This window comes from Phaseolus vulgaris, chromosome 7 (assembly GCF_051622355.1).
Source record: "Phaseolus vulgaris cultivar YP4 chromosome 7, ASM5162235v1, whole genome shotgun sequence".
Taxonomy (NCBI): Eukaryota; Viridiplantae; Streptophyta; class Magnoliopsida; order Fabales; family Fabaceae; genus Phaseolus; species Phaseolus vulgaris.
The window spans coordinates 50,050,749-50,075,500 of NC_143504.1; the positions used below are offsets into that span (position 1 = coordinate 50,050,749).

Here is a 24,752-nt window from a genome sequence, read left to right on the forward strand (position 1 = left end):
CTCCTATTGGAGATGCTTTCAGTCTTTATGTTTTAGAAACCCCAACTCTTTTTCCTCTTTCTCTTCACCAGTGGCTTCAATTCTTTTTAGCAATCTATATTTTTTTACCAAAGCCTTCTTTATTAAGAAACATGATATACTGGTTTAAAGACACTAGCATCAAGAGTACAATAATTTTCTCAACAACAGCATTTAGGAACGTCGATAGAATTCAGACTATTTCTTCTCGAGGAGACATGCTCGATCCATGAATTCCGTATCCGTTTGTTTATCAGTCACAATAAAGGACATATTATACATATCATTAAACATTTAAAGGTGCAAAAAAGATTAGCATTAAGAAACAAAAAATTAAGGCCTGGGCCCGAGTTTAAAAAATTGGGCACAACATCAGACTCATTTTCACTGTGATTTTGTACAACAAAAATTGGCAAGGCAAGGGGCACATAGATCCTCTCACTAGGACCATTTTCACAGTTTCTTCCTCCTCCTTTGCTGTTCCTTCCTTTAGAATATCTGATTCTATAAACCACACACAATTCTCTCAGCTGCTCTGCTCCATTGATTTCCCAGATTTATAACTCTCACAGTTTAGACCCAAATAAATACATGGAGTACGGAAAACTTTGATCTGTCGTAACTTGAGGTAGGTCATGGGTACGTAGCTGATAGAGCCGAAAGGGTATGGATGACGATAATTTATGGCAGGCAAAAGAAGAGAAGACTGGGAAAACCTCCTATAAGTGGTTCTAGTCTAGTCTACAGAAAGAAAAAATATACAATCCTAGTACGAGGGTAAAAGGAGAAAAGCTTGGTATTTTCATAAGCTTAATTTTCAATGTAAACTTATAAAATTGGCTTATCTGGAAGTATTCTTTTCACTCGGTAAGCTGAGCTTTTCCAGAGACAATTCCTTGGTTATTAACTGAAGGAGTACTTGCACTAGCTCCCGTATTCTTAATTCTCTGTCCATCAAAAGAACAAAATTTAGACACAAGAGAAGAAATAACAGATGAAAAAGAGGAAAAAGAATCTATTTTCTCACTACCGGAAATAAAGGTCGTTTAGCAATAAACACTTGATAGATTTTAAAAAGATATTTTGGACACGTAAGCCAAAGTATGCTTTCTACCATTATGAAGTGGCCTAGTCTCTTTTGAACCAGCTTGTGCTCTTTGAAGGTCGTTTTGGGATTGTTCGACCGCTTTAGAAGATCTTTTTAGTATTCAGTATAGTATCAATATTTCGTAAAAGGCATGGATAGGATAAAAAAAAAGAGAACTGTGCACCTTTTGTTTATATTGTGTATATAAAGTTTTTAAGAAGTCTGTTTAATCGGTTCTGGAAGACAGGCTTGTATCTTCACCACCTTATGTGTTAAAACTAATGACGTCTTCTGGGGTTTTCTTTATTTGTTTGTCAAAGAGATTGTCTAGCACTTTTCTAGTTGATATATTTTTTTCTTGCACGATGATTACTATTTTGTGCTGCTGGAGAATATCGTTCCAACATACTTTTAGTAAATCGTTTTTTCCTTACTTTTTTCCGAAGATGAGAGAAAAAAAATTAGGGGATAAGTAAAAAAATCATCAAAGAATATTATGAAATTCCATTTCCAGTCCCAAACCAGCCCACGTAGATCCAATTGCAAAAAGATTCCACAAGTGTGCATGCCAAATATAAGGGATGGTAACTCAAGTTTATAGTTACTTTACCTTGATGTAACAAGCTCACAAAATGAAGATAACAACACAAACAAATGGGGTCGGTTGTTATGCTTCTCCTTGTCCTCTGCTAGGCCAGTTCTCAACAAGGGGTGTAAAGGGAGAACAGATACTGCATCTGGATGAATTACAAGATGTGCCAGTTCTTGGAGAACATAAATAATTTCTTCAAGTCTTGCTTTTGGTAATCGACAGTCACCTGCAGGGAAAAGAAAATAGTTAAGTAGGCAAAAAGTGGTAGATGAAATGAAGATTCCATAGGAAGTTGATTATCTTTCATAAAAAAAGCACACCTAAGCCGTTTTCATCTGTCAGAAACCTGCCCAAAATGTATTCACATCTGGTCATGAGCATTGTAATTGAGATTTTGCTGACTTCAGTTCTTGTCATATTCCAATTGTCTTCATTAGAATAACTAACAAAACATTATATAAATTGGTCAACATATCAAGATAATATATCTAGCAAAGACTAAAAAGCAGAGAGAAAGAAAATAAGGAGTTGAGATCAAAGAAAGTTTAGGAATTGAATAATTCCTTTATTCAGGTCTGTATTACAATGATACAGCAGGAGTTAGCAATCAGGCACCCAAATAATTCAAAATATTTTTCTTCTGATAAGACTATAAATCATGAATTCATTAGAAAAGAATGTCCTGAGAAAGCAGGCAACTGTATACAAAATTGCATGATAAAGGTAGATTACTAGAAGCATCCATGACAAGTACACCATCTCACAGAAGAGGAACAACTGACATCAAGTAAAAGATAACTTACACATTCAGAATTTGGACATTATTTATTGAAAAATTTCTAATTCGAAATAAATAAGCTTTCAAAGGCTGGCACCTGCTCAAAGAAAACAACTTCTGTAAACAAGTCAAAGAAAATCTGCTGCAGTGAGGAGGCATGAGCTCTACAGTCTCAACAGGTAATGAGCATGTGCGTGATGCACATCGGTCCAATGTGGAGACCAGCCGCAGCAGAATCTGAGAACATACACGTTGTTAGAACATATGAAAAGCAACCAATAGTATATTAGTTATCTAGAATATTTTAGAGTATCTAAGTTTATCTTTTGGATCAGTTTCCCTACTTCATATTTCATAATTTGTTTCTTATTTGATTAGGATTAAGAGCCTATTATTAGTATAAATATTAAAATCTCTTCTCATTTCCCTCCCACAAGCCTATAAAAAGGAGAAGTTAAATGTCCCACAATAACAAGAGTACATAATCCCGGCGTGCAAGAAAAGCTTAAAACAAGTCCAATTCGGTGACTTTTGCAGAAAACTAAGCAAGCAACTTTAGTACCAAGAAATAAATTATCAATAACCGAATTAATTATTACCCAAAAAAGTCACATAGGAAGGGACTAAATAATAGAGCTAGCTCCAATAAACAAATTATAAGAACTCTAAATATGTGGAAGATAATCCTTAATTTAGAAGCTGATTTTGTATAAGTTGAATTAGGTCAATAGTCAAATTCTAAAATGGTATCCATTAGAGTAAATAGATTGAAAAACAAAAAACCTTTTTCAGTCTTTCTACTCAGAGTATCAAAGTCTATCCTATGAATTGTTGATAAATTTATAAAAAATTGAAAATATTTTGGGTTGTAACTAGACCACCTATAAATATCTAATCCTATATTTTCAGATGTCTAGTCTTCAACGTCAAGAATAATCGATCAGTGATATGGTTGCTAAAGTAAATAATTGAAATTTATAAATAGTTTTAACTATTTTTATTTTTCATTTGTGGTAGGAATTTTCGGCATCAATTTTATTTCAACACATCTTTTTATAGCTTTATGTTTTATGACACAAAAAAGTTAGCAATGTAATTCTTTCACGACAACTTTTTAATTGTAAGTATATCATATTATCATTGTGGAGATAAGTTATATTTACTTTGAGGATATGGGTAAGTGACGGGGAACCTAATAGAAACTGATGCAGACTTATGGAACAATGCGATTAGCTCTTAAAACTGTATTCCTCTGTATCAAAACAGAAGAAATAAACGATACTATATATAACCTTCCTACCAAATACTCGTTCTGGATCTAGGTACCTCCCAAAAATCTTGAGTTCATATTTACTCCCTTTCCTAACCTTTCTATCTTCTATGTAGACATCATTTTATTCCTCTAGTTAAATTTCCTATAAGCTACCACCAATGCTTAGGTGGGTTGGTTCCATGATCCCCTTGTCACCCTTCCCAATGTACACCTTAATGACTCCTAACAGTAGCGCAAAAAACTATGAACGGTGCAATTACTTTTGCTTATAGATCCATGTGTGGTTAAATATCAAACTATTTAAATACTAAAGTATCTTACACATTGGTAGAGAACTTACATCCGTAGGTGTGTCAACTGGCAACTTAAGGACTGTATCACCAAGAATATTTAAGATGGACATCTCAAGGGACTCATCAGCCTCTAGCACCACGGCTGAGAGGGAATTTGAAGGAAGAGCTCGTCCACAATATCCAACTAGGAATATTTCATAAACATCTGCAATCTCCTTCCATATTCTTGTTCTGACAGGTTTACTAATGCTTGAATCTGGACCTCCATTGGTTAAATTGGTGATGTAGTCAACAAGAAGACGGTTGAATGCTTCAACAGCTAACCTCCAAAGTGCACTATCTGGATTGTCTCTTCTTGTTGTCATACATCTGAAAAGTTAAAATAATATTATTGTAGCAGCATACTTATGATTCTATAGACAAAAGAGCAATATATAAGTATATAAAGAGGTGGATATCTTCAATCCATTAGGGTTGCATATTTTATTGCATAAAAAATGAGCTGACAAAATGGTGAAGAGTTTACATTGGTCAATTCCAAGAGTAAATATTAGGAGGGGCAACCTCAAAAGTTGTTCATGAGTAAGTTGGAATGTACTTCTCTTTTCTTTCTCACTCTAACAAAACTAAATCTTACATAATTTGATTTCAGATTATCAACTTCTACTGTTTTCTCATTCCTTTCCTTCTCACTTTAACTCTGGAAATAGAAGAGTTACATGAATAAAAAATGCCAAAAATATTTTCAGTTTTGAAGGCATGCAGATTATAGTAACTCTAAAAATTTGAGTTTGATACTAAACTCGATCTTATACATCATTTTGTAAGATGAGGTTTGTCCAAACCTTAGAAACACTACATTGGTAATATCTCTAGTTGATATGATACCTAATCACATCCTCTCACAACACAACATGCGGGCCTATTAGAGATATAAATGTAAATATTCATTTATTCAACTTGTTGATTCCAATGAAGATAATTGGAATCATCAAGTTTTTTAGCTATAGAATTGGGAAAATATTGGGAAGCAGAAGGGAGAGAGTTTGAATTGGCCTTGCGGAACAACCCCTAGCTCACGATACCATATCAGAGTTTTACTTATGAAAGAAAACACAGAAAAAATTAACAGAAAGAGAATGGATTATTATTCAACTGAATGAGAAAGAAGATACAAGATGAGCATATATAGGCTCAAGAGGAGGTTACAACACTAACAAACTAATCATAGTAGAAAAACAGATAACTAACATCCAGTTGAATAATTGAATGTTTACATTTATAATAACAAAGTATATAAGTACTATTGATCGTCTCAAAGCTCGTCTTGTGGCTAAGGGTTATACCCAATTTTTTTTGTTTAGACTATGGTGATACTTTTTCTCCAGTAGAAAAGATGGTTTCAATTCGCTTATTCAAAGCCATGGCTGCTCTTCAACAATGGCCTCTTTATCAACTGGATGTCAAAAATTCCTTTCTTAATGGGGATTTGCAGGAAGAAATTTATATGGAGCAACTTCCTAGCTTTGTTGCTCAGGGGGAGTCTTCTGCATTAGTATGTTGTCTCCACAAATCCTTATATGGTCTCAAGCAATCTCCCAGGGCTTGGTTTGGAAAATTTAGCAAAGTTGTTCAACAGTTTTGTATGACTCGCAGTGAAGCAGATCATTCGGTGTTTTACCGTCACTCGAGTGTTGGGTGTATCTATCTTGTAGTATATGTTGATGACATTGTTATTACAGGCAGTGATCAACATGGCATCTTACAGGTAAAACAACACCTTTGTCAATACTTTCAGACCAAAGATCTTGGCAAACTCAGATATTTCTTAGGGATTGAGGTAGCACAATCAAACAATGGTATTGTTATTTCTCAGAGAAAGTATGCATTGGATATTTTGGAAGAAACTGGATTAACGAATTCAAAATCTGTTGAGACACCCCTATGGATCCTAATGTCAAACTCCTACTTAGTCAGGGGGAGCCTTTCTCAGACCCTGAGAAGTATAGAAGATTAGTTGGAAAATTGAACTATCTTACGGTCACTCGTCCAGATATTTCATTTGTTGTTAGTGTGGTGAGTCAATTCCTTAATTCACCATGTGTTGATCATTGGAATGCAGTCATTCATATATTGAAATACATTAATGGTTCTCCTGGAAAAAGGCTTGTTATATGGTTACAATAATCATACTAGATTGTATATTATTCTCTCAAGTTTAGAAGGAATAATATTTTCTTCTATTTAAATTATGAGGTCATTAGACCTATATATACATGAGTTTGCTAGTTATTTTAGGAAATATGGACAACTAATTCTAGAGAAACAAATCCCTATGATTGTGGGATTGTTTCTAAATACATAATCCTAATATTAATAGTAAGATACAGCTGTGATACAAAATAAAAATATAATAAGGATAAAATATAAAACTTCCTAAACAGTTTTGACACTCCCCCTCAAGCTGGTGAATAGATGTTCTCCATTCCCAGCTTGGATATAATTCTTTCAAAGTTACTGCAGTTCAGTCCTTTGGTGAGTATGTCTGCAAGTTGACTCTGAGTGGACACATATGGGGTGCAAATCAAGCCACTGTCTAACTTTTCCTTGATAAAATGTCTATCCACCTCGATATGTTTAGTTCTATCATGCTGTACTGGGTTGTGGGCTATGCTAATTGCAGATTTATTGTCACAATATAATCTCATAGGTTCATCCCACCTTATCTTCAAGTCTTCCAATATAATCTTCAGCCATAGAAGTTCACATATTCCTTGGGCCATTGCTCGAAATTCTGCTTCAGCACTTGATCTAGCTACTACACTTTGTTTTTTACTCTTCCAAGTCACTAGATTTCCACCAAGGAAGGTGCAGTATCCAGTAGTTGATCTCCTATCCACAACTGACTCTGCATAATCTGCATCCGTGTATGCTTCAAGACGAACACTTTTGTTTCGTTTGAACAAAATCCCTCTTCCTAGAGTCCCTTTTAAATACTGCACAATTCTAAGGGCAGCTTGCAAATGTGCCTCCTTTGGTTGGTGCATAAATTGGCTGACTAGACTCACAGCAAAAGCAATGTCTGGCCTAGTGTGAGATAAGTAAATAAGCCTGCCCACGAGTCTTTGGTACATTTCCTTGTCCACGGCATTATCCTCCTCCGCACTTCCCAACTTTATATTTGGATCAACTGGAGTACTTGCTGGTTTGCAGGCTGTCTTTCCTGTTTCTCTAAGCAAGTCAGTAATATATTTTTGTTGAGATATGAAGATTCCTTTCTTGGAATGGGCCACTTCAATTCCCAAAAAATATTTAAGTCTCCCTAATGTCTTAATTTCAAATTCCGTGGCAAGACGTTGACTTAACGTTTGCTGCTCCTCTTTGTCATCTCCAGTTATTATAATATCATCTACATACACCAATAATATTGTTACTCCTCCTGAAACTGAATGTTTGATAAATAAAGTGTGATCTCCTTGGCTCTGTTTGTAGCCCAAACTTGTCAAAACTTTGGTGAATCTTCCAAACCATGCTCTTGGGGATTGTTTCAGCCCATATAGAGCCTTTTTTAGCTTACAAACGGTTCCAGCAGCAACCTGTCCATCATAGCCAGGGGGCAACTCCATGTATATTTCTTCTTCAAGGTCTCCATGTAGGAATGCATTCTTCACATCGAACTGCTGCATATCCCAATCATGATTTGCTGCTAATGACAATATTACTCTGACCGTGTTCATCTTAGCAACCGGAGCAAATGTCTCCAAGTAATCCACTCCATAGGTTTGAGTGAATCCTTTGGCTACTAACCTTGCCTTGTAACGCTCAATAGTCCCATCAACCCGATACTTTACAGCGCATACCCACTTACACCCTACTGGTTTTTTTCCAGTTGGTAAGGTGACAAGCTCCCAGGTCTTGTTCTTGTTTAGTGCCTCCATTTCCACATCCATGGCTTGTTTCCATTTCCTGTCAGATAATGCTTCAGATACAGAGGAAGGTGTGGGTGTAGAGTTTAAGTTTGTGAGAAAGGTTTTATGGGTAGGAGAGAATTTTTCAAAGGATAGGAAATTTGATAGAGGGTAAGTGGCTGTTGGGTGCAGGTTCTGGTTCCCTTTCTAAGGGCAATAGGAAGATCCAGGTTTTGATCCTCCTGTGCTTCTGAATTTTCCAAAATAAACTCATTAGAATTATTGGAATTTCTAGGATTAGAAACTGTTACCTCATGTAAAGATGGTAGGTTGGATTCTTGGACATGGATAGATTCTGGAATGACCTTTCCTCTTCTTGAATATACCAGATTTTTTCCGAATTTCCCACCACCATTAGGTGCAGATTCAACTGCTGATTCAGGTGCTTGTTCAGGAGCTGATTCAGGTCTTGCTGCTGGTTCAGGTGCTTGTTTTGTTCTTGTCTCAGTTTCAGGGACAGCAATGCTATTTGTCCCAATTTCAGGTCCAAATGCCATATTTGGAAGCATGAGAGGCTCATCTTCCTCTCTTACATTCTCCCCCAGAAGATGAGGCTGGTCTTGTTCGTTGAATGTGACATCCCTTGACACAAAGAATCTCTTTGACGGGGGGTGAAAACACTTGTATCCTTTTTGTGTGGTTGAGTACCCTAAAAATACACATTTGACAGCCCTAGGGTCCAACTTTCCCCTTTCATTACTATGAACATGCACAAAGGATACACACCCAAATATTCTAGGTGTGGGTAGAAGGAGGATAGGACTTCCATGGGGCTTTTTGATGCTAAGATTTTAGAGGGTAACCTATTGATTAGGTAGGTGGCAGTAAGAAGGGCTTCCCCCCAAAATTTCTTAGGGACATGATTTTGAAAAAGTAGAGCTCTAGTTTGGTCTAATAAGTGCCCATTTTTTCTTTCTACAATCCCATTCTGTTGGGGTGTGTTAACACATGAAGACTCATGAATTATCCCTTCCTTTTGGCAAAAAGAGTTTAGCACTAGGTTAAAGTAGTCCTTGGCATTATCAGACCTAATTCTCTTGATATTAACTCCAAATTGATTTTTAATCATAGACACAAACTGAACAAAAATGGAGCTAACCTCAGATTTATGTTTCAATAGGAAAACCCAAGTCACCCGTGTACAATCATCTATGAAGGTTAAAAACCACTTAGCACCTGAGATATTAGGAATATTAGCAGGACCCCAGACATCAGTATGGATAAGGAAAAAAGGGAAATGACTCATTTTATTACTAATGGGAAAAGGTACACGCTTGTGTTTCGCAAGCTCACACACCTCACAATGGAGACTCTCCACATTTAAATTCTGAAACAAGGAAGGGAAGAGTACTTTTACAACTTAAAATGAAGGGTGTCCTAGCCGACAATGATATAGTTGAGCTTTCTCTTTACTGGTCATGGTGGATTCAGATATGAGAGAGTGACTATTGATACCAAGATTAGGATCCTCCATGTAGTATAGGCCATTCCATTCTCTAGCATGTCCAATCGTCCTCCCTGAGTTCTTGTCCTGAAATACACAATAGTTGTTATGAAAAACAACGTTACAAGAGAGATCTTTTGTGAGTTTCTGTACAGAAATCAGATTGGTGGACAATTTAGGGACATGAAGGACATGTTTTAATGTTATAGATGGGCTTATTTGGACTTCTCCTTGACCTGCGGCAGTTATACATGTTCCATCTGCTGTGGAAATTTTCTTGTTGCTAGGACATGGGATATATGTGGAGAAGTATTTAGGTAGAGGGGTCATATGGTCAGTAGCACCTGAATCTAGTATCCAGAAATGGGTAAAGGGTGTATCTGAAGCAGTAAGTCCAAAAGAAAATGGAAACTTACCAGAATATGTTAAGGAGCACATACCTGAGGGCTTCTCCAATTTACTAAGGAAGGACCTTACCCTTTCTATCTCTTCATGATTCAGCAGGACAGATTCTTCTCCTTGTCCATTAAGGATGTGTGCTTGTCTTTGTCCTTCCCTTTTTGGAGGGCCTCCTTTTTGGCCCCATTCTCTGCTTGGGGGTTTTCCATGTAATTTCCAGCACTTTTCCCTTGTGTGGCGCGGCTTGTTGCAGTAGGTACACCAGACTTCCTCCTTTTTCTCTATATTGGAAAACCCGCTTTTCTTCTGGTTAGTTATCATGGCTGTTCCTCCTTCAGCTTTCATTGCTGAGCTTTCAGTAGTTGGGGTCTCCAACATCAGTCCTCTCCTGCTTTCTTCACTTCGAATAATGGCTACCACTTCATTAAGCCCTGGGACTTTCTCTTTTCCCAAGATTTGGATTCGAACCTGATCATATTCAGGATTCAGGCCTACCAAGAAATCATAGACTCTATCTTGTTCAATATACTCCTTAAGGATTGCTGAGTCTTCTGAACATTTTGCTTTTATAACTCGGTAGTGATCCAATTCCATCCATAGGGACTTGAGTTGATTGGCATATTCTGTAACAGATTTGTTTCCCTGCTTGGCAGCCACAGTTTTCACTTTTACATCATATATTTGAGCAGCATCCTTGGCCTTAGAATAGGTTTGTTCTACTGCCTCCCAAATTTCCTTTGCTGATTTAAGGAACATGCAGGTATCACTGATTTCTGGGACCATTGAATTCCACAGCCATGCCATGATCATGGAGTCTTCTTCATCCCATGATTTGAACTTGGCATCCTGTTCATCAGGGGCAATATCAGTTAGGTGACTGACCTTTCCTTTTCCTTTCAAGATGGTTCTAATGAGTTGAGACCATTTGAGATAATTTTTTTCATTTAATCTATAAGCAGAATGAACATTCTGCAATTCTCCAGCAGTTTGGGATCTGTCCCCAATAGGATTCACGATCTCAGTGATCTCAGCCATCACAGTGATGAACAGTAGCGGCGGTGAACAGTAACCGTGATGAACAGTGGCGTGGTGAACAGTAACCGCGGTGAACAGTAGCCGCGGTGAAGGCTACACAGCAATGAAGGCTGCGATTAGGCCAAGGTTGTGCAGCAATGAAGGCTGCAGCAAGGCTCAATGTTGTGCAGCAATGATGGCTGCAACTTAGGGTTTTCAGGCACGGTCAGAGACTCCTAAAGATCAGGAGCTCTGATACCATCTCAAGTTTAGAAGGAATAATATTTTCTTCTATTTAAATTATGAGGTCATTAGACCTATATATACATGAGTTTGCTAGTTATTTTAGGAAATATGGACAACTAATTCTAGAGAAACAAATCCCTATGATTGTGGGATTGTTTCTAAATACATAATCCTAATATTAATAGTAAGATACAGCTGTGATACAAAATAAAAATATAATAAGGATAAAATATAAAACTTCCTAAACAGTTTTGACATATTCAAATGCTGATTGGGCAGGGTCTCGGTTTGATAGAAGATCTACTTCTGGATATTGTGTTTCTATTGGTGATAATTTAATTTCTTGGAAGAGTAAGAAACAAAATGTTGTGGCAAGATCTAGTGCTGAAGCAGAATATAGAGCTATGGCTTCAGTTACTTGTGAGCTTTGTTTGGCTTAAACAGTTATTCAAAGAATTGCAATTTGGAAAAGTCATTCAAATGACACTCATTTGTGATAATCAGGCTGCTCTTCATATTAGCTGAAATCCCGTCTTTCATGAAAGGACCAAACATATTGAGATTGATTGTCATTTCATTCGAGAAAAGATTGTGTCTGGAGACATCAAGACCGAACTTGTTAATTCTAATGATCAATTAGCAAATATTTTCACTAGATCTTTTCGGAGGCCTAGAATTGATTATATTTGTAACAAAGCTTGAAGGGGAGTGTTGAATGTAACGGGCTTAGCCCATAGTTTATATTATTTTGTTATTATGTTATTAGTTTGTTATTATTCTCATCTATAAATAAGGACCCCTATGTGTGTATCTTACACAAGGGATATCAATCCTAAATGCATTTTCTTCATTCTTAATAAAGATATTTTTCTATATATCCTTTGTTGAGGAATGGCTCCTGCAGTTATGTTGAAGATTGATTGTCACTTTGACACAGATAAAGTCATGTAAGGGAAATATCTTTTAGTTGGTCATTATATAATAACATATTAAGAATGAAGAAAATGTATTTAGGATTGATATCCCTTGTGTAAAATACACACATAGGGGTATTTATTTATAAATGAGAATAATAACAGACTCAATAGCATAATAACAGAATAATATAAATTATGGGCTAAGCCCGTTACATTCAACAATCTTAATTATATCTTAGAATATTTTAGGTTACCTTTTAGGATTAGTTTCCTCATTTATATGTAAAATTATTAGAATATATTGTATTGCCATATTTCCTTATTGTCATTTATTAGGATTAGGTTATATATTCTTGTTAGTGCTTGTACCTTTTGGGAATCATTGAAAAATATTCAGAATCCTTTCCTTATATTTTATAAGATAAAAAGAGGAGAATTCCTACCGGTGAAAAGAACTTCAAGGGGCACACAAGAGTAGCATTCACCTCAAGCTGCATTAAAAGTCATTTTTCTTTTCCCCAGTTTCCAATTTAATATTTTCAAAATTTCAATTTAGCAATTGTTACCTATAGATTCTTGAGTCCACTCTCCATGGAAATGGAATCTCAGCATTTCCTGGTTGCAGCGGAGAAAATATCTCTAACTATAATTTTTTTAAGAAAAATCTCAGGACCCTTATGTGAGTTATCCCATTCTACCCCATAACAGTGAGCAGATAAAATACAATAGACATTAATTAAGAGAAATTACTACCTTCCAAGACTTTGAATAATTTCAGGGTATATAATATGTTTTTCAACTGCAGGTGCCTGCAAGAATAGCTCTACCAGCACGGGAACTAGCTTTTCTGCAAATATGTAACTAGGAAGGCCCGTTATGGCTACTGTAGATCCAGAACCTGGAGATGCTGCTACTTCATTGTGAGATATTGGAGTAGAACCATTTGGTACATCATATTTAACCTGATAATCTGCAAACACAAGCATAAATGTTACACTTAGTAAAAAACTAATTTTTTTAGCATAGAAACAACCAGATACTTCCATAACTAAAATAAACTCAGAACCTCTAGCTTGATCTATTTTACCATCCTCACTATGTAAATGAGAATCCTGCCTAGGAAGATACTGTAGAAACTCTCGAAGAAGAACAGACCACATAGAACAAATGTGCTTTGTTGGACGTAACAGTGGCAAGATTTCCAGTATAGTTCGCAGCACTGGTGGGACATTCCCCTAGAAAAATGAAACATCACATTAAGAAAGTTCCTACTAAAAACGAATGTAGTTGCTTGATCTAGTGCTAAAGCTAAGTACAAGGCAACAAATTCATCAGTCACATGCGAACTTGTGTAGATCAAAAACAAGTTCTCCAAGAGTTGAAATATTTTGAGATTCAACAAATGAAGTTTTCTAACAATAAGGCAACACTTCACATTGCCTCCAATCTTGTATTCCACAAAATAACCAAAAACAAAATTTGATTGTCATGTTGTTGAAGAGAAGTTATTGTCCAAATAAATGAAGTTCTAGGTGTTTTGACCAAGTCCTTAAGGGGACCTCGAATTGAGTTCATATATTCCAAGCTTGATGTGTAACCTATGTTTTCCAACTTGAGTGGACGTGTTAGAAATGATTTATTATTGTCTTCTAGAATACTTTGTAAAGTTGTTGTCTTGACCTCGAATAGGCTGTAGTTTTTGTTATCAACCTTTGCATTTAAGTGTTAGATGGTTTTCTCTATTTAATAGATCAACTAAGAGAGAGATCTCAAGCTTTATTCTTCTCCTAATCCATTATTCTCAACTACTACAATTACAACTACTAAATATGTTCTTTGAATAACAATGCAAGATACTAGTTAGATGAAAAGTCATTCATATATGTTTCCACCGAGTTTATGTTGTTTGCGTAGTTGGTTGATGACAATTTTATCTGTAAAAGCAAAACAAGATTTGAGATACCAAATGCCCTTCTAAAAAAAGACTACAAAGAAGTCACTTGGGATGGGACATATTAGATTATTGGCATTAGTTGTATAATAACATGTACCTTCTCTTTTCTTGTTCAGATTATTCTTGTAGTTGCTATTGTAGTTTTTGTAGGACCTTGGGCCATCTTACTTGGCCATGTTGTGTCATCTATATATAGATGACTCTTCCTTTTGTGTCAAACCAATTCTTGCTGAATCAGTTAATATTCAGTAAGTTTGAGTTGTGATTTTCTCTCTACCTCTAAAACTCATCAGGAAAGCACACACTCATTAAACTTGTGTTATTTCTTCTAATGTGGTTGTTTGTTGGTAAAACCATATATTACTTTTCTTTTTCTTCCACTGTGAAGAACAAAATAAAAAAGTAGACAATGCACAGGAATACCTCAAGTTACCACTTCAAAGAATGCCTGTAGCGTTTTTACAACTAACTATGCTGCTATGTTAAGAATTACTAAGGATGAAAATAAGATTAAAGGAAGATTTTGAAAATATACAAAAAAAGCAATCACAAATACAAAATATGTCAAGGTCACAACTTATTGGTAACCATGTGTTAAATTTAAAGTGCATAACAGTTACAGTTTAGTGACAATAGCATATAATTGCATTGTTGATTTAACTTTTCCAAGCACACAATAGGTTTGAGTTTTCAACATTGAAGTTACATGTACTCTGTAAAGCATAAATGTGATAGTTGTAACATGCAGTGGATATATATATGATTCATGTTATGTATAGGATATTTGCTTGTTTAGTATTTCCCAGTTTTGTTAGAAAAACAAATGAAGATAATAATAACAGTTCCAAGTTCCAACTTACAAATGAATGAGAGAAAGCAATTAATAAATATTAATAAAGTTAATAGAAAATGGACTTACAAATTCTATTTCAAAGTTATCATTAGTTAACATGGCTTGCTTCACGGCCAGATCTATGATTGCTATCAATTGTGTGTATACGACATCATTGAACAATCCTTGAGCCTGCACATAAAGCTCTCCTGATACATGATCAAAATATAAAGTAAAATCAGTCTTATATGAATAATACTATCTAAAGCTACTTGACTGTGTATGGTACAAATAGAAACCTAAAAGAATTACTGTTAATCCATAAGCAATGTAGATAAAAAAAATATCTTAGTTAAATGAAAATCAATATATTACCAAGACAATGCAAAATCTCCTGCGTCACCTTATCAGCAGCGCTGCCATGGTAACTAGAAGGCTTTCTCAGAACAAGCTCGTAAACATTAATTACTGAAATAAGGTAAGGCATTGGCATATTTCCCTAATTCACAAACTTCTGTCAGTACTTAAAATGAGTATATTTCAACTACTTCAGCGTTATTGTTTTTTATATTTGATAATTGTTTAAAATTTTATTTGGATAAACTTCTCCAAAAACACTTATAGGAAAAAGAAAATAAGAAAGAAAAGTGAAATAAACATCTGTATAAGCTAAAATCAGATTATGCACAAGTTAAAAATTAACTTCTCAAAAAGCTAATATGAGATCATTTCTACAAATTATCTCCTACATAAGCCAATTGTAGCTTTAGGAGAAATTCTTTTTATTTTTCCTACATATTTTCGTCTTGTAGAAATGGTTTTAGAGGAATATATTCAAACAGACTCTAAAAGTCAACATGGCTAGAGTCAAAGATGGTTGAGAATAAATTCAGCTACCTATTCTTCATCCACAAAAAGAAAATCAGCTCTAATTCAAACCATTAGCCCTACCTTAGATGAATGGGAATTAACAGTTGTTTGCAAACAATTTATTGCTGCAAGTGCAACCTCTTTACTACCATTTAAAATGCTATTGTCAACATATTGAAGCAATGATTCCCAGCCTACATAAAACAAAATTAAATCAGGACTGCTTGTAAATTACACCAAATGAAAATACCAGATACATCATCTTTCAATAGTGAACCCACCAGACCAAAAATTACTTAAGCTTGTGAAAAAGGGGAAGAACATCCGTAATATACGTGCTATTCCACCAAAAACAAGCACAAGAGTTTCATCCCACTGCTTCTGAGCCGTGTTACGACTGAAAAATTCATTAGAATGCACCCATATATCAAGTGATTTGGAAAGTGTTAGGTAATTACAGTGCACTATAGTAAAAGGTGTAAGCAGTCATCATAGTATAAGCATAAAGAAAGGCATAGATGTCAGTGTAATATTCACCGTTTCAGTTGTGGATAAAAAAATCATATTATATCTTGACTTTCTTGTGCTTTAACACATGGGCCACCATCATCCATTGATTTCATGAAAGTTGTGGCCTGTCAAGTTTGTTAAGTTGTTATTTATTGATTTTGACATGTTCTTTGTTGAGTTTGTTACTTTATTGCTAATTGTTCTTGAAGCTCCTAAAAGTAGATAGAACTTGTTTTGGCAAAGTTTAAGTCTTCAATTTGACAGGTTTAGCTTACTGACTTTATTCAAAAGTGGAAAGCTTATGTAAGGTCCTGCTCAAGGAAGAATGTCACTAAATATAGGGAAATTTAGAAGAGTTGTTGGATTAGGAAAATAGGAAGTCCTTTGTGTGTCCAAACTATGGGTTCAAGAGCCATAGTTTATTCATATTATGAAATTATCACTAGTATAAAGATCGGGACTTCAGGAATCAGCATTATGCACACTGTTCCAGACTATTTTCAGTGAAGTCTAGTCTGCCCTTACTTTTTTCCCCACTGTTCATTCTCAAACAAATATATCGTTGAGGCTACAAAATGAGTAATAGTGTGAACGTCAAATACCTGTGATGTATGAGCATGTGAATTGCTTTTCCCCCTCGAGTTCCAAGTTCTTTCCCTTGCCATTCATCCTTTGAAGATGTAGCAGCCTACTTATAAAAAATCATATTCAAAGTACATCAGCTTATGATGAAAATAAGTTTTCATTTCAACTTCCAGTAGTTTCAGCTTTACCATATGAGAAGCACGGTCCAATGTAGGAAATACATAATTCCAAAGACAATCTTCCCACAAGCTCTTTGAAAGCTTTTGCCCGTGTGTTCCTAAAGTTTGGAACAGTGTCCTAACAGAAGAATTCCTAACCTAAAAAACAAAATTTTCAGTTCCAGAAAGCTTTAACATCTGGCAATAGTAGAGAGCAATTAACAAGTTCTGTTTTATTGTCCAAATTTTCCTAATTGGTATAGTATTAGTATAGAGCAATGGATGCTTGAAGATCTATTTAAATGGTTGTAAGTTCTAACACTATTTAGGAAGAAGAATAGACAATGATTAATGATCTGTTCTTGGTTAGGCAAGAAAACCTAGTTGTGAAGCACAAGACACTAGGAATAATGCATAGGTTTCCACTATTTTATTGTGATTTCTTTAATTTTCTCTGCAACACTTGCAATTTTTATGGGAGACTACAGCAAAAATTCAACAATAGTTGTTCCTTTCCTTAAGTTAAACCCATCAAAATCAGAAAATTAATCACTTAGAGAATGTTCACTGCTCCTAATTTCACCCTCATGTCTGCAAATCTCCCGTACTCTCACACAGACCCTCTAAACCTTAAATTCTTATTTCCCACCCTTCCCATTTCCAACCAAAGAGTTCTGTTCAGCTTTCTATAACTGCATGCGATTAATTTTTTTTATAAATATTGATGATACTCTGATGATTCATGGTCGTGGCAACAAATGCAACATCTAAATTTCACATCTAACAGTAGCAGCATTCTAAGCAACTGAGATAAAAAAAAATTAGAAGCAATAAATGAGTGGTTCCAAACTTAAAATAAAGAAGTCAGTTTCTATAGCTTTATCAACCTGGGAAAAAATGTATGTCAACATTTATGCAACTACATGAAGTCTCATCTGATAGAGCTAGGGTCACTCCCTTGAATTCGAGGTCAAGGGAAGAAACCTCCAGAAAACAGATAAGAGAGAAGATAGGAAATAATTCTTTTTCTTGTTCTTATTCCTTTCATCATAGTAGTATTTAAACAAATTATCTAACGCCAATCATTGGCAACCCGCAATACAATGAAACAGCAAAACAGAATTGGATTGCATATCTACCCCTATGACTCAGCAGAAAAACAGAATTGTATATGACTCAGCATAATTCTCCTTCACACATAGTCACTTAGGTAAGTGGGTTTTCGGGTCATCCTAATGGGTCTGGACGAGTGGGCCTCTGCATTCCTATCACTTTTCACAAATGATTAAGAGAAATGTTGCGTGTTCCTTTTCAAACAAAGAAGAGAAACATCCCAAGTACCAAGCCCTAGACGAAGCATGCTTCCATACAAGAAAGATAACATTAGGATTTAGATGTGACCATTCATGTGCTTTCACTCAATAGCTTAAGATTTTGGGGTAGTTGATTCAGGACATAGTATTAGATCCTTGTTGCACATCATTGTAAATAAAAGTTAAATTTCAGCATAAGGTTGCGTTAAGTCCAAATGGTTCTGATCGGTAAGGATATGTTAGACATACAACCTATCACACAATTTCCCCTAACAAATTAAACTTTTGGGATAGTGTGACCATGATAGGTATCTTCAAAGAAACATCCACCAGGTGAGCAGGCTAGGCTTAGAATAAAAGAAAAAATAAATCATCTGAAAAACTAAACAGGGGGAAAGAACCTCTTCAGTCTGTCCTCTTCAAAAATTGCTCATGACTGTCCTTCAGCCAATGTTGTCACAATACTACTTATATCATCTTAGAGCAAGGAAGAAATTGGCTTTATAATAGCACTTTCGAAGTGTATCAAAAACTAATATAGAGTAACCAAGATTCTAAAATGGGCCAGTAAGAAAAAGAGAGTGGGAGAGATTCATATCCACATAAGTGGTACTCTCAATGAAACTTAATTGCTAAAAGAATTATATATCTAAAGAAGTAAGCATTATACATTTTCTGAAAATGTAGCTTGTGTTTTTATTTCTTGTATTTCTCAAATCTAATAGAATCAGATTATAGATACCACTGAAACTTACAAGATGGCTTAACTAACCAGCTAACAGAAAATCAGTTGTCTAATAAACTGTGCTAACTGAATACACAACAGAATGGTTAACTAACTTCCTGATATAGAAGAGACCACTAAGTTAACAAGCAGAAAACCAGTTGTCTAATAAAACAGAATATATCACAGAACAGCTAACTAACTTGCTGATGTGGCAGAGACCACTCAGTTTAGAAAAAAAAGTTTTTACTCTTTTTCTCTGTTACTCTGTTAATTGCTAAATAGAAAATTGGCAACATCTTAGCACATAAGATGTGTTTTATGAAGTCCTACAGGTAGAAACAAAAAAAAAGTGGAAAATTTAAAAGTAAAACAAGATTAGAAATATATAAATTGTACCTCTGGTCTCTCATCTGCCCCAAGGTTTTGAAGTAAGGAGAAAACAGAGAATAGAAGCTTCTCGAAATCAACACCATCTATAGAAGAAGTCCTATCTCTCACAATATTAGAAAAAAGTGTAGGATCCTCCGTCTTTTCATTGTCTACCTGCTTCACTATAGAATTAACACCTGAAAGGTAGAACCATCATAGAAGAGTTTGTATAATTTCAGAACATCGACAGGTTAAAAACAGAAGGCTTGACAACAGAATATGAACCTGTTTCCTTTTCTTCAAAAGGTCCATTGAGAAGGCCCTTTGCAATGAAATCAGTCATAGTCCACAGAAGTCCAACTGCTGTCAAGCTTATGTTCAACTCGGTCTTCTGAGCACTGTATGCTCCAGTCACATCAACACACCTGTAATATATGTATAATACATATTGAACAACAGAAGGAGCCATACTAGGAGCAAATATACGTGTATTGTGGGCACAGGTATGCACATACATGCATCCTAGTATGTGTAACATCAATGCTCTAGAATTTGAGCTAGGCTTAATTCAACACACATTCCTCATACCCAGGATTTAACATCTGAATGGTGGAGGTTTGCACTAGAAAAACCATAGGGCCCATTAGATTTGTGGACAGCTAAGGGTGGCCAATATCTATGATAAGCTAGGATACCATATTCAATTTGGCCTAGGCCTAACTCAATTCCAAATTAAGAGACGAAGATTGTTCAAAGCCTTTATAAGCTCTTATTTAGTCATGTCTATCGTCAATGTGAAATCTCGACAACAACATTCAGTAACACCAAATCTTATTTTTTCTAAGGATTGCAGCCTGCTATGAAATCTGAAAATAAAAGAAATCATATATACACATGCATGGAGTATGCATGTAGGTAAGGTGGAACATGGGATCTCACACTTGAAGGCAGTCCGTAGGTAAGGTGGACAGTCCATCGTTCATTATCACTCTTAGGTTCTAGAGAGAAACAAAATCAGGAAAATTAGTACATATGATAATGTTAGAGAGAAAGAATAATACTAAAACCTTTTTAAAAAATGGAGTATATGATCACTAGATCAGATGTGAAGCTATAGCTTGTCTTACCGAAAACTTAAAATAAGCATAAAGTATAAAAAATGAGATTCAAGACATGGATTCGTGACTAAGATTAAATCAACATGATAGTTGTGTGGAATAAATTCATAATAGATGATAATTTGAAATCCTTCCTGCTTTTTGTAGATTAAAAAGTAACAAAAACTGATGTGATGTTTTGTCACATATTGGGGTGTCATCCTAGAGGGATTCCAATCCATGCTGTGATGTTTTTGCTTATCTATTTTCATTGAAAAGAGAAAGAGGAAAATAAATTGAAGGAAGGTATAAATAAAATTAAATAGAAAAAAAAAATATAAATAAAATGGTCACAAGTTTAGAGGGAAAATTTGAAGGAAATTGCAAGACTAAATGGAGCCAGAAAGCCCAGAAAGACAAGCAGTATAGGCAACATTAAGTTATGTATTCTCAGGATTTAATAACGAGTACTTTCCATAATCATGATCACAAAGTAACAGGAGAAGTACTAATAACCAACTCAATATACCAATAGCCCTGTTGAGCAATAAATGCTGCAAACTAAATCAGTATACCTGGAAGCCGAGAGTAACAAGATCCTTCTCCGAAACATCTGCTACATACCTTACAATAAGACAATGGTACATTGATTAATCAAAGGATTACCAATAGAGAGGTACATTATGGGCATAAGAAGGCCAACCTCAACATTTCAAGTATATTAGGCCAGCTGTAATAAAGTTTCTCTCCATACCTCTGAAAGAATTTGTATAAATTAGTATCATGTAAACAATCAATGAGGAAATAAAAATAACAACAAAACTTGACCAACTAGCAACAGCATTACCTCCAAGACATGCAAAAGTATTTTCAAAGATCCAACACGAACATCTACACTTTGTGTAGAAAAATAAAGAACCTTTAGTGGAGATATGACTGAGCATTCAAGAGACTTCAACTTGTCGATATTGACTTCCATCTGCATATTGTGGACAAACATTAAATCGTCTTTTAATAAACTATGGGTAGCTGGCAATAAAAATGGTAGAAGGTCTCACTTCCTGTGATGTTTCAAGAGACTTGGATTGTTTGTAGTCTTGGAACCTATCAGAACCTAAGACTGCAGATATAGACTGATCAAGTGCATCAAGTGCCATGTTTTTCAAATGTGGATTAGAATTATCAGCTAGCTGAAAAAGCATGTCAAAATATCAAGTCGGATGAAAATGAAACTTCCATTGCCACATCATAGAAACAGTAAGAAAAAAAAAGAAACCTCAAGAAAGTGACAAGTGACTTGATCCCAAAATGGCTCGACTCCTGTGGTTAAAAAGGACAATATAAAATTTTAATACCTTCACTCAACAAAAAATCAAGAACAAATATTCATAAAATCCAAATTAGTAAATGGAACTTAAATATCACAACTTAGAAGTATCTACCTAGGAAAAATATGACATGAGAATGAACAATTAAACAACATCCAGAATACAAGATTTACTATCATGTATAGAGTTATTGTCTACATACGGTGAACATTATTCACAAGGATGGATATCATTCTTTCCACTGAAAAGCTGATGCTTCCAATTTTTTGACTAGTTGTTGGTCCCAAACTGCTTGAAGTACCGGACATGCATTGATATGAAAGTTGACACAATGCACAAAGGAGAGACTTTACAGCAGATATATGCATCAGAGCAGAGCTCTCAAAGAGCTTCCAAACAGAAAATAATAACAGGTCAGATCAACTGGCTTGTACATTCCCCACAGAAAAATGTAGAAAGAAACCAAATAAACACTTAGGTACTAATAAAAACAGAATCAAAGCTTAGATAGCAATAAAATCAAGCTTGCATTCTCATCATTGAACATGAAAAAGAATTTAAAAAAAAAAAAAAAGATTTAACGAAAAGAAAAGATATTTTGAAAAGGAGTATCATTAGGACAATTATAGTGACATCCAAGCTCATCATAAATTGAGTGTAGCAGTTGAAAGTCATCTTTTAGGTTGATTTCCAAAGAACTAAAATAGGATTATTCACCTGAGAGTTCAAAGACGAGAGTATATTGAAGTCACTGTATTGCATAGACAACTCCCTTGTCAACTTTGGGACAGGGGTGGAGACCTCCTGCAGATTTAATGGTCACGTACTTTGTAAATTTCTATATAAGACACACCCAAAAGAAATTTCCAACAAAACTATGCAGCATATGAAATTTAATTTGATTAACATTTGGGAAAATAAAAAGTCATATTAGAAGTAAGAATAAAGAGAGTGCATGAAGAAAATAAATCCTCATTGCAGAGTCTTAAGCAGTGCACTTTACGTAATGTAACCTTACAAAACCGGCTAGTAAAGTGAGGCTTACACTTATTTATATACTATGAATTGATCTTATTTCTAGTCGATATGGGATCTCGAACACAAAAGCACAAAAAAGAAATAGAAAAATCAAACAAACAAGTTAGACAATAAAGCTCTCTAATCACTTCATGTATTATTTGCTAAACAACACATTAGGGAGACCTTAAACCAACAGTAGAGAAGCCAAAGAAAAATCACATCCTAAAAAGAATCATTACTTGTTAGAAGAAAAGCTTCTTTGACACTCCACAAAACAGCCTAAACAACATATTAATATGGACCTATTCTATTATTTGTTGTACAAAACCCCGGAATTTGAGTTTTGTTGTCTGTAGCTCTCCCAACTTGCAGCAAATCATAAGAATATGATTTTTTTGAGATTTTGGAAGGTTACAAAACAAGCATTGAGCTCCACTTTTTTAGAGGGGTGGATTTAGAGAACATGATTTACGTGAATATTCACCAGGACTATCAAGAATCCACTCTATTAAGGTTAAAGAATGTTAGATATTATTAGATATAATTAGATATTATTTGATATTATGAGATATTATAGATATTGTTAGATATCTCATATTTATGTAATGGGCTTAGCCCATATGTTTCTTTTTCCTATATAAACATAACCCTATGTGTTCAATATACACAAGGGATTTACCCTATTCTTTCTTTTCCTTTAATATGGTATCTAGAGCATAAGGTTAGAGTTTAGGGTTTAGGGTTCAATTTTTATTGGTGAATCCACTATTCACTGGAATTTTCCAGCCACCACCCCACTGTCTCGCCGTACCCGCCTCCGGACCTTCGCCGGACCTTCACCGGAACTTCGCCGGACCTTCGCCGGAGACGCCACCGGAATCTCGTCGGAATCGCTGTCGGAGCCTTCATCTTTGTTGCTCCCGCCAATTAACCAGTGACTGGATTTGTCCTTATCTTTTATGGCTTCTTCTGCTTCCGCTGCCACTATGGCTTCTTCTTCAGTCATTATGCCGGATTCATCTATTTATACTAATTACGTCAATGTTCATCTTTCCATTGACAAATTGGATGGAACCAATTATGACACTTGGGCATCAGATATTAAATTATGGCTTAAGAGTCAAGGTTATGTTGATCATCTTACTCATCCTACTCTTGCTGAAAATGAGGTTGTTCGTTGGTCGAAAATTGATGCTCAATTATGCATTGTTATCAAATCGACCATTCACTCATCTTTAAAACAAATTTTTCGTACCTATGAAACATGTTCAGAAGTTTGGGAACAAGCAAAATTATTATACACAAATGATACTCAACGTCTTTATGGTGTGTGTCAAAATCTTCTCACAATTGTTGCTCCCAAACGTCTTGATGGTACAATGGCAGAATATCTAGGTAAACTTCATGCTCTTCTTCATGATTTTAATGAGTTATTACCTCCTGCCTCTACTCCTTCTCAAGAACTAGAACAAAGATCCAAGTTCTTCATGTTATTGGGTTTACATGGTCTTCCTGATGATTATTCTCACGTTCGTGATCAAATTTTGGGATCTCCTATTGTGCCCAATTTTACTTCCACTTGTTCTACCCTTTTGCGCGTGCCAGGTAAACACACCGCTGATATAACGTCTCATGTTGATGACTCTTCTGCTTTAATATCTCAGCATAATGATCGTACTCGCCCTCACAAGCCGGGCAAAGGGCGTCACAAGTGTGACCATTGTGGCAAACTTGGCCACAAAATTGACAGATGTTATGCCTTACATGGTCGTCCTCCTAGATCTGTTGCGGTTGCTCAAATTGCCCCTGTGCAACCTTCTACCATGGACCATACTTCAATTGATACCCCAAGCCAGCCTGCTATTTTCAATGAATTTCTTAAATGGTATGAGGATCGTCAGAACCCTAGTTCCACGGCTTCTGTTGCACATTCAGGTACATCTTTTGTTGGCCTCACTCA

The 24,752-nt window shown here is 35.4% G+C and overlaps 2 protein-coding genes across 10 annotated transcripts in view; both read right to left on the reverse strand.

Annotated features, from left to right (window-relative positions):
* Positions 1 to 191: 191 nt before the first annotated feature.
* LOC137829881 (ARM repeat superfamily protein) overlaps positions 192 to 24,752 on the reverse strand; it is a 45,220-nt gene continuing 20,659 nt past the window's right edge. For 4 of the 9 annotated variants that reach the window (XM_068636862.2, XM_068636861.2, XM_090304398.1 and 1 more), the window contains 23 exons: positions 22,490 to 22,576; positions 21,975 to 22,161; positions 21,721 to 21,764; positions 21,503 to 21,634; positions 21,292 to 21,423; positions 21,148 to 21,200; positions 21,020 to 21,068; positions 20,287 to 20,345; positions 19,633 to 19,772; positions 19,375 to 19,544; positions 16,969 to 17,097; positions 16,798 to 16,883; positions 15,967 to 16,082; positions 15,767 to 15,879; positions 15,191 to 15,314; positions 14,903 to 15,024; positions 13,096 to 13,264; positions 12,783 to 12,999; positions 4,089 to 4,410; positions 2,573 to 2,712; positions 2,018 to 2,139; positions 1,716 to 1,923; positions 192 to 965 (listed from right to left, as the gene is read on the reverse strand). In XM_068636862.2, coding sequence (XP_068492963.2) covers positions 860 to 965; positions 1,716 to 1,923; positions 2,018 to 2,139; positions 2,573 to 2,712; positions 4,089 to 4,410; positions 12,783 to 12,999; positions 13,096 to 13,264; positions 14,903 to 15,024; positions 15,191 to 15,314; positions 15,767 to 15,879; positions 15,967 to 16,082; positions 16,798 to 16,883; positions 16,969 to 17,097; positions 19,375 to 19,544; positions 19,633 to 19,772; positions 20,287 to 20,345; positions 21,020 to 21,068; positions 21,148 to 21,200; positions 21,292 to 21,423; positions 21,503 to 21,634; positions 21,721 to 21,764; positions 21,975 to 22,161; positions 22,490 to 22,576 — 3,027 coding nt within the window. In that variant the 3' untranslated portion in view covers positions 192 to 859. Of the gene's footprint in view, positions 966 to 1,715; positions 1,924 to 2,017; positions 2,140 to 2,572; positions 2,713 to 4,088; positions 4,411 to 12,782; positions 13,000 to 13,095; positions 13,265 to 14,902; positions 15,025 to 15,190; positions 15,315 to 15,766; positions 15,880 to 15,966; positions 16,083 to 16,797; positions 16,884 to 16,968; positions 17,098 to 19,374; positions 19,545 to 19,632; positions 19,773 to 20,286; positions 20,707 to 21,019; positions 21,069 to 21,147; positions 21,201 to 21,291; positions 21,424 to 21,502; positions 21,635 to 21,720; positions 21,765 to 21,974; positions 22,162 to 22,489; positions 22,577 to 24,752 lie in introns of those variants that run through there. The other 5 variants (XM_068636864.2, XM_068636863.2, XM_068636865.2 and 2 more) reach the window with 4 other exon arrangements.
* LOC150025976 (uncharacterized) lies at positions 9,191 to 11,629 on the reverse strand. The gene has a single exon (XM_090304401.1). It carries the CDS (start codon positions 10,885 to 10,887, stop codon positions 9,370 to 9,372), a length of 1,518 nt encoding a protein of 505 aa, XP_090160527.1. The 5' UTR covers positions 10,888 to 11,629; the 3' UTR covers positions 9,191 to 9,369.